The sequence below is a fragment of the Rattus rattus genome, chromosome 6 (assembly GCF_011064425.1).
Source record: "Rattus rattus isolate New Zealand chromosome 6, Rrattus_CSIRO_v1, whole genome shotgun sequence".
Taxonomy (NCBI): Eukaryota; Metazoa; Chordata; class Mammalia; order Rodentia; family Muridae; genus Rattus; species Rattus rattus.
In genome coordinates this window covers 30,075,273-30,085,800 of record NC_046159.1, presented here as the reverse complement: position 1 = coordinate 30,085,800, position 10,528 = coordinate 30,075,273, and the positions used below count along the sequence as shown (strand labels likewise).

Sequence of the window (10,528 nt, the reverse complement as noted above, 5' to 3'; positions counted from 1 at the left end):
GTTCCTGTGACTGAAATGTTGGTTTGTCTGGCTTTTTTTGATTTCTTCAATTTTGTGTAGTGGGAATTAAAACCATAATATCACACTTGTTAGATAGGTGCACTACCCCTGATCTACACTCCCAGGATCAGGCTGATTTTTTAAGTTGTAGTTTTCCTTTGCAGTATTTATCTGGGCCTGTGTGACATGAATATGCTTTTACTAGAAACTGGTCCCATGAGTAAGTAGATAAAAGGGTGTAACCTTGATTTCAGTAAGCAGTCAACCACATGGGAAAGTAATCAACACTGGTGAGTGACTTTATCAATAACCCAGGTACGTGGCACAAGCATTTTTTCTAAGGCTAGCATTTTAGGGTACAGGTAATACAAGTCAGTCATAGTAGTATTCAGTCATTTTTCCTTCACAGTGGGCAAAGTGACACATTGGATGCTGTGTTTACCAAATGTGATTGCTGTCCCATGCCATTTACAGTTTTAGGAACACACAGTTCTCCACATTCAGTCATGGTTCTCCAAAGACACTCGGTGACAGACAGACTGAAGAAATGGAATGGCTGATGGCAGAGGAAGTAAAGAATGGGACTTTGGTCCAGGAGTTTATCTTTGATCGATTCCCTGTGGCCGAGCACCTGAGGATCCTCTTCTTCCTACTGCACTTGCTGGCCTACTTGGCTTCCCTCATGGGCAACATGCTCATAATTACCATCACCTGTGTGGACCACCGACTGCAGACGCCCATGTACTTCTTCCTCAGCACGTTCTCCTTTGTGGAGTGTTGTTTCATAACTACTGTTATCCCCCAGCTCCTCACCATCATTCTGTCAGGGAGGCAAAAGATTTCCTTTATGGCCTGCTTCTCACAGGCCTTTGTCTTTCTTGTCCTGGGGGCAACTCTTTTTTTCCTTTTGGGTGTGTTATCCCTGGACCGCTATCTGGCCATCTGCAAACCTCTACATTATCCAACCATCATGAGCCCAAGGATGTGCTTCCTTCTCGTTACTGTCTCTTTAGTTTTGGGGTTCCTCTTCATGGCTATTCCAGTTGTGATGCTTTCCCAGTCATTTTACTGTGGCCCAAACATTATTCCTCACTTTTTCTGTGATTTTGGACCACTGGCAAATCTCTCCTGTTCAGAAACCAGATCTATTGAGATGCTGTTTTTTAACCTAGCTTTAACTGTGGTTTTTACTTCCTTTCTGATCGCCATCTTTGCATACAGCAATATAGTAGTCACCATAGTGCGTCTCCCTTCAGCCAGGGAGCGACAGAGAGCTTTTTCCACCTGTTCCTCTCATCTCATTGTCCTCTCTCTAATGTATGGCAGCTGTGCATTTATATACCTGAAGCCAAAGCAGAGAAGCAGAGTGGACACCAACAGAGAGGCTGCTCTTGTGAATACTGTACTGACACCCCTTCTGAACCCTGTCATCTACACCCTGCGCAACCAGCAGGTCCACCAGGCTCTGAGGGATGCTCTGTCCAGGGTTCAATTACGCAGATATCAGAGGAGCAATGCACCTTCCCTTTGACTTAGTCCAATACCATTTTTGTTTAAATCCTCTATATTAATCATCAGGTACATTATCTCATCAAATTCTGCTTGTTTGTTATTACAACAATGGCTGATGTGTCCTCTGAAGGCTTTAATAATCTTATGATGAAAAATCTTTTTATATCTGCTTTGGTGGCAATTAAGACCAAAACCTCCTATATATTACATACATTGTTACTATTTAAATAAAGTGCCTCAAGTTATCCATGCATTGGTTTGATGTGTGTTTTGGTCTGATTTCATGTATCCTCTGTAAGTAATGGGGAAACAAAGAAAGACTTGAGGGTTTGGTTGGGAATGGATAATTAAATTAACGAGTACCAAAAATTTTAAATTTTTTCATTGACAGATTTATGTGATCATCATATCAAAATTGAATGAACCATAAACAATAACTGTCATGATATTAATAATAAATTACTTTATACCACTTTTGCTCCCCATGAAGCAGGTTAGCATATAAACAGACATCATCACACCTCTAGTTTTCACTAAGGTGTAAAACCTTGAGATAAAAAGTCCCCATTGCTTTCATTCATTTACCAGGCTGAATTCAATTTGAACCCTGAAACTGAAGGACCAACTAAAGGCCATAGGAATGATGGATGGTCAAGCTGACTAGAGTTGTAGGTTGGTTACCGTGCCAGTGAAATGAAAATGATTCGAGAGAAATTACCTGAGAGGTGAAAGAACGCGTCTTGAGATGAATTCATGGTCTAGGTCAGATCTGTATCTTAGCACTGAGGCAAAATGAATCTAATCAGTCATGTGTCATGAGACAAGCTGAATAGACAGCAACACAGGAAACACCCGTGTCCTGGTTAGGTTGGTTTTTTTTTTTAATTGAACCTCAGTAGGAGAATGGCCTCCATCAGATGGCCTGTGTATAAGTCTGTGGGGACATTTTCTTCATTGTTGACTGACATGGGAGGGCCAGCACCCATGAGCAGTGCTATCCTGTTCCTTGGTCTGATCAGTCTTGGCTGTGTGGGAAAGGCCAGTGACTGTGACCATAGGAGTCAAGAAGAAAGCCATAGTCTTCTGTCATTTCTACTTCACGTTCCTGCCTTGGGATCCTCCCCTTGTTTCCTTAAATTAAATGCAACCTAGAAGCCAACTAAACCCTTTTCCTCCTCTAATTGCTTTTGGCCTTAGTGTTTATCACAGCAACAAGAAGCTAAGCAGTGTACCCTTATATTATAGAAAGGACAAACTGAAACAAACATTGAGACCACAGAGGTAAATTCCTATTTATCATAACGACAAAGTGTATGTAGATTAATTTTTTTTTAAAAAAGAGAGGCTTTTACTATATGAGCTGATTATGGCATAAAATTTAAGAACACAGAGACAGTCTTAAGTTCACAACTGCAAATTTTCAAAAAAAAAATGGTATGAAATTATAGCATTCCAAGTAGACTGGTAAAAAAAAAATGACCCAATCAGAAAGATGTAGTAGTGTTGTGTGTGTGTGTGTGTGTGTGTGTGTGTGTGTGTGTGTGTTTATAAAAAGATAGACTTAAAGCACAGGGAAAACTACAATCACTAGAAGAAGAATAAAGAACACAGAATTGTGGGAGGAAGTTCAATGTCATTGCTTCAGGTATTAACAAAAGAAGTAAGCGTTCAGAATTGTGCGCCCCTTTCCCATGACTATTGTTTCTTTTTGTCTTCTTTGCTCACATGGTCTATTTCTCCTACTCTATCACTGACTCCTGAGTTCTGTCTTCTACCTGATCCACTCAGCTTGGAAGGCGTTCCCTTGACTTTCCTAACTGTGTTACTGAGTTTTCAGTTCCAGCCTAATTTCAGCTTGAGTTTTTTCCCCCCACTATTTCTATCTCTTTGCTTAATTTAGTTTTCAAAGACTAAATTATCTTAGTTATTCTGTTCAACTTTGCATTTGTATTTTCTTGGACATGACTTGGATGTTTATTGTTATGCAAAGTACTGAGCATGGCGTAGAAAATCGGTAGAGTCCTCAGTATACAGAAAAAGCCTTCAACTAACATCTTATTACCTCCTACAATAAAAGCCTGTAGAAGCTAGCGCGAGAAAGAGCACACCTAACACGTCTACAGCACCTGTAGCAAATGTACAGCCAACACTACCTTGTGGGGGAGAGGAAATTTTCTTTAGAACTTAATTACATGTATTTTTGTTTGTGTCTGTATTGTGTGTTAACACACATACCACATGTGTGTGGGTTGGAGGCTAACTTGTGGGCATCAGGCTGCTATCATGTGAGTCCTGAGGACTGAATTCATGTTATCAAGCACAGAGGCCAGTCTTCCCACCTGTTGCCATTTCACGGCTTAAAGCACTTTGTTTAAAATGAGGAAGGAGGGCTAGAGAGATGACTCAGTGGTTAAGAGCACTGACTGTTCTTCCAGAGGTCCTGAGTTCAAATTCTAGCAACCACATGGTAGCTTACAACCATCTAATAAGATCTGATGCCCTCTTCTGGTGTGTCTGAAGACAGCTATAGTGTACTTATATACAATAAATGAATAAATCTTTAAAAATAAAATCAGGAAAGAGACAATTGTTCAGACTTTCAACTTTTGCTTAGTATAATACTTAAAATAATATTCAAGAGAAAAAATAAAAAATAAGATGGGAACAATGGGAATGATAGAAATAAAATATCTCTATTAAATAAAAATCTCTATTCACTGATGGCATGGTCCTGCTGTGCAGCAAAGGGGAGATAAAACCTGTAGAGACCTCTCAAGTAGAGAGGCAGGGCCCCCACTGATAGCTCAGACAACCCACCCATTCCAAAAATTTTAACCCAGAAATGTTTCCATCTAAAGGAAAGACAGGGGCAAAAAACAAAACAAAACAAAACAACAACAACAACAACAAAAACAAAACGGAGCAGAGACTAAAGGAAAGGCTATCAGGAGAGTGCCCCACCTAGGTGTCCATCCCATCTGCAGACAGCAAACCTGGTATGACTGTTCCCTGGGAGGTTCTGGCAGCCCCTGACCAATTGCAGCCAACCATCGGACTGAGCTGGGAACCCTGGTGGAGAGGCTGAGGGAAGGACTAGAGGAGCAGAGGGGGATTGCAACCCCATAGGAAGAACAATATTGGCTACCCGCACCACCCAGAGCTCCCAGGGACTAGACCACTAACCAAGGAGTGTACAGGGAGGGATCCATGACTCTAGCTGCATATGTAGCAGAGGACGGCCTTCTCTGGCATCAGTGGGAGGGAGGGCCTTTGGTCCTCTGGAGATTTGATGCCCTAGCATAGAGGGGAGCTGGAGCAGTGGGGCAGGAGTGGGTGGTGGGTGGGTGGGGGAACACCCTTATAGAGGCAAGGGGAAGGGAAGAGGGGACAGAAGGGATAGGGGGATTGTGGAGGGGTAACTAGGAAGGGATATCATTTGAGATGTAAACAAATGGAATGATTAATAAAAAAAATTTTTAAAAGAATCCAGAGACAAAGTAAGGTTACAAAACCAGTAGTTTTTCCATACTTTGGTAATCAGTACACTAGACAATAATTGTGAAATCAGTGCCACTCACAATAGCTTTGCAGCTGCCTATGAATAAATCTAGGGGATGAAACCATCTACAGTGAAAACATCAAAATACCAAAAGAAAAAAATCGAAGACACTGAGAGGTTGAAAGACTACTCACGCTCTTGAGCTAGTCAAACTAATGTGAAAATTTTCTATATTACAAAAATAATCTACAAATTCAATGTGACCCTTATGAAAATCCTACTGACATTCTCACAGAAAGTTAAAAACTACCCTCAAATTAGCACCAAGGAGCAAACGACCTGGAACGGCTGAAGCATTTCTGAGCCAAAAGAGCAATGCTGGAGGCATCGGAACAGTGAGTTTATTCTCTGAAACAACAACCACACAGCATGGTCTGATCACACGATATACACACAGGCCAATGAAATAGAATAGACAACCTAGAAACTAACTTATACAGCACCCGGCCCTGACAAAGGTGCCAAAAACATACACTGAAGAAAAACAGTCACTGGACCCCACATGTGGATGAAGGATGGTACATCCATATCTCTCCCTATACACAAACTGGGAATAGATCACAGACCCCAGTGGAAGACCTGAAACTTTGAAACTTCTAGGAAAAACACTGACATGTAGGGAGAGGCAAAAACAAACAAACCAACCAACAAAAACCCCAAACAACAAAACAGCAAAAACAACAACAACAACAAAACCAAAACCCAAACTAAAACACCTCAACTTCTGAAAAGTACTCCCATAACCCCAGAGATAATAACAAGAACTGACTGATGGGATCATCAAATTTATAAGCGTTTATGTGATGAAGGAATGAGTTAATGGAGTGAGAAAGACAGTCTCCAGAATAGGAGAAATTGTCATTGAGAATACACAAAGGGTTCAAAAAGTTAGTCTCCAGACAGACAGAGCGATAAGAGACAGACAGAGAGATAAGAGATTGAGACAACAGATTAAAGACTTACAATAGAGCTGACAGAGGTGAGCAGGGTTCTCTGTGTGTTTGTTCTGTTTATGTTTGTTCTGTTTCCCACTGTTTCTCCTTTCCCAGGAAATTTCTAATGTACCCACTACTGCTGGATCTAGGACTCAAATGTGTCTGGGTCCAATTTCCAAAGCTTAAACTCTTTTCCTGATGCCAGAAGAAGAAGTCAAACTAAAGCGGGTGATGAATGAATCGAGCAAGTACTTCTCAGAAGAAGAAACCCAAATGGCCAATAAATGTATGAAAACAACTCCCAATATCCAATATCATCAAGAAATAATTAACCCAAACCACATGGAGATCCCATGCCTCTCAAGTTGGCAGTGACCAGATAAACAACCAATGCTGGGGAGAATGTGGAAAGCATAATAGTCTTGGTAGGAATTTAAGCATTGCATCTGGAAAGTGAGTAAGTATGAGATTTCCCGAAAGGGTCTAAAGGCAAGCTGGTGTGGTGGCTCACACCTGCAATTGCAGCATTCACTGGGCTGAAAGAAGAAGGGGGATGGCTGTGTGTTCAAGGGCTAAAGAGTAGGACCCCTTCTCCTAAAAACAAAACCAACCCCCAACAGAGGCAGAACCACCAGATGATCCAACTGTACAGCTCTGAGCAACAATCCTGAAGAGATCTAGGTTAGCGTACCACCAAGAGATCTTCACATCCACGACTGCCGTAGCACGATCAGCAGTGGGAAGTTTATGGGATCACCACAGCTGTCCATTAGAAGATGAGTAGATAGAAGAAAGTGCACCATGTAGACACAGTCCTGCTTTATCTGCCAACGGAAAGCGAGATGGGTGTCCCATTTACAGGGGTGGAACTGGAGATCACCATGTTAAGCAAAGCAGATCAGGCACATGCAAATGTTACATGTGTCCTCACATATTCAGAATTTAGATTAAAGACGAAGGTGCATGTTAGAAAGGAAAGCATAAAAGATGACCAGTGGGTAGGTAAGGGAGAGCAATGGGGCAGTCCTGATGGGTAAAGTCTATTATATAGAAATACTGTTATGAAACCTGTAACTTTGTACCATATACAAAAGATCCATCTCATTACTTAGAACTTGAACATGTCGATTGAACCACATGTGAGTCACTCAAGAGCAATAAATCCTTCTGTTTTCAAACAACTCGTATGTGAATAGAAATAGTTGGTGGCACAGAACTTGCGAGAGTAGCAAACCAATGACTGAATGGTCTGATTTGAAGCCCATGCCTCAGAGAGGAAGCCATGCCTGATACTGTGTAGATTATGAAGAACCAGAGGATGGACAGTTCAGAGGCCTTGGTTAGAACAAATGCAACTGGCATTTTTTCCTTCCATTTTTATTAAATTGGATATTTCTTGTTTACATTTCCAATGTTATTCCCTTGTCCGGTTTCCTGTACATCAACCCCCTAACCCCTCCAACTCCCCTTTTATATGGGTGTTCCCCTCCCCATCCACCCCCTAATTAAGGCTCCCCCCAACAAGCCCCTACACTGGGGGTCCAACCTTGGCAGAACCAAGGGCTTCCCCTTCCACTGATGTCCCAACAAGGCTATTCTCTGCTACATATGCAGTTGGAGCCCAGGGTCAGTCCATGCATAGTCTTTTCGGTAGTAGTTTAGTCCCTGGGAGCTCTGGTTTGTTGGCATTGTTGTTCTTATGGGGTTGCAAGCCCCTTCAGCTCCTTCAGACCTTTCTCTAATTCCTCCAACAAGGGTCCTGTTCTCAGTTCAGTGGTTTGCTGCTGGCATTCGCCTATGTATTTGACATGTTCTGGCTGTGTCTCTCAGGAGAGATCTATCTCTGGTTCCTGTCAGCATGCACTTCTTAGCTTCATCCATCTTATCTAGTTTTGGTGGCTGCATATATATGGGTCACATGTGGGGCAGGATACAAATGGCCGTTCCTTCAGTCTCTGCCCAAAATTTGCCTACCTATCCCCTCCTATGGATATTTTTTGCTCCCCTTTTAAAGAAGGAGTGAAGCATCCACATTTTGGTCACCCTTCTTGAGTATCATGTGGTCGGTACATCTTGGGTAATTCAAGTATTTGGGCTAATATCCACTTATCAGTGAGTGCATACATGTGTGTTTTTCTGTGATTGTGTTACCTCATTCAGGATATTTTCTAGTTCCATCCATTTGCCTGCAAATTTCATGAAGTCATTGTTTTTAATAGCTGAATAGTATTAATAGTAGTACTCCATTGTATAAATGTACCACATTTTCTGTATCCATTCCTCTGTTGAAGGGCATCTGGGTTCTTTCCAGCTTCTGGCTATTATAAAGAAGGCTGCTATGAACATAGTGGAGCATGAGTCTTTGTTATATGTTGGAGCATCTTTTGGGTATATGCCCAGGAGAGGTATAGCTGGGTCCTCAGGTAGTGCAATGTCCAATTTTCTGAGGAACCTCCAGACTGATTTCCAGAGTTGTTTGTACCAGTTTGGAATCCCACCAACAATGGAGGAGTGTTCCTCTTTCTACAGATCCTTGCCATCATCTGCTGTCACCTGAGTTTTTGATCTTAGCCATTCTGACTGGTGTGAGATAGAATCTCAGGGTTGTTGTGATTTGCATTTCCCTGGTGACTAGGGATGTTGAACATTTCTTTAGTTGATTTTCCGGCATTCGAAATTCCTCTGCTGAGAATGTTTTGTTTAGCTCTGTACCTCATTTTTAATAGGGTTATTTGTCTCTATGGAGTCTAACTTCTTGAGTTCTCTGTATATTTTGGATATTAGTTCTCTATAAGATGTAGGATTGGTAAAGATCTTTTCCCAATCTGTTGATTGCCGTTTTATCCTAATGACAGTGTCCTTTGCCTTACAGAAGCTTTGCAGTTTTACGAGGTCCCATTTGTCCATTCTTGATCTTAGAGCATAAGCCACTGGCATTTTGTTCAGGAAATTTTCTCCAGTGCCCATGTGTTCAAGATTCTTCCCCACTTTTTCTTCTATTAGTTTGAGTGTATCTGGATTGATGTGTAGGTCCTTGATCTACTTGGACTTAAGCTTTGTACAGGGTGATGAGAATGGATCGATCTGCGTTCTTCTAAATGCTGACCTCTAGTTGAACCAGCACCATTTGTTGAAAATGCTGTTTTTTCCACTGGATGGTTTTAGCTCCTTTGTCAAAAATCAAGTGACCATAGGTGTGTGGGTTCATTTCTGGGTCTTCAATTCTTTTCCACTGGTCTATCTGCCTATCTCTGTACCAATACCATGCAGTTTTTATCACTATTGCTCTGTAATACTGCTTGAGGTCAGGGATGGTGATTCCCCCAGAAGTTCTTTTATTGTTGAGGATAGTTTTAGCTATCCTGGGTTTTTTTGTTATTCCAAATGAATTTGCAAATTGTTCTTTCTATTTCTATGAAGAATTGGATTGGAATTTTGATGGGGATTACATTGACTCTGTAGATCGCTTTTGGTAAAATGGCCATTTTTACTATATTAATCCTGCCAATCCATGATCATGGGAGGTCTTCCCATCTTCTGAGATCTCCTTAATTTCTTTCTTCAGAGACTTGAAATTCTTATCAGACAGATCTTTCACTTGCATGGTTAAAGTCATACTGAGGTATTTAATATTATTTGGGACGATTATGAAGGGTGTCATTTCCCTAATTTCTTTCTTAGCCTGTTTATCCTTTCAGTAGAGGAAGGCTACTGATTTATTTGAGTTAATTTTATACCCAGCCACTTTGCTGAAGTTATTTATTGGGCTTAGTAGTTCTCTGATGGAACTCTTGGAGTCACTTAATTATACTATCATATGATCTGCAAATAGTGATATTTTGACTTCTTCCTTTCTAATTTGTATCCCTTTGACCTCCTTTTGTTGTCTGATTGCCCTGGCTAGGATTTTGAGAACTATATTGAATAAGTAGAAAGGGAGTGGGCAGCCTTGTCTAGTCCCTGATTTTAGTGAGATTGCTTCAAGTTTCTCTCCATTTAGTTTAATGTTAGTTACTGGTTTGCTGTATATGGCTTTTACTATGTTTAGGTATGGGCCTTGAATTCCTGTTCTTTCCAGGACTTTTATCATGAAGGGGTGTTCAATTTTGTCAAATACTTTCTCAGCATCTAATGAAATTATCATGTGGATTTTATTTTTGAGTTTGTTTATATGGTGGATTATGTTGATGGATTTCCGTATTTTAAACCATCCCTGAATACCTGGGATGAAGCTTACTTGATTATGATGGATGATTGTTTTGATGTGTTCTTGTATTCAGTTTGCAAAAATTTTATTGAGTATTTTTGCGTCGATATTCATTAGGTCTGTCTTTGTCTCTGATTGTGTTTCGTGTAGGCAGCGAAATGCTCAGTCCTCTTTACATATCCAGTCTGCTAATCTGTGTCTTTTTATTGGGGAACTGAGTCCATTGATGTTGAGAGATATTAAGGAATTGTGATTGTTGCTTCCTGTTATTTTTGTATTTGGAGGTGGGATTATGCTTGTGTGCTTCTCTTCTTT

At 40.9% G+C, this 10,528-nt stretch overlaps 1 protein-coding gene across 1 annotated transcript; it reads left to right on the top strand.

The window, feature by feature from the left end:
• Positions 1 to 547: 547 nt before the first annotated feature.
• LOC116904622 (olfactory receptor 6C4-like) lies at positions 548 to 1,531 on the top strand. The gene has a single exon (XM_032907412.1). The coding sequence runs from the start codon at positions 548 to 550 to the stop codon at positions 1,529 to 1,531; it is 984 nt and encodes a 327-aa protein (XP_032763303.1).
• Positions 1,532 to 10,528: the final 8,997 nt, after the last annotated feature.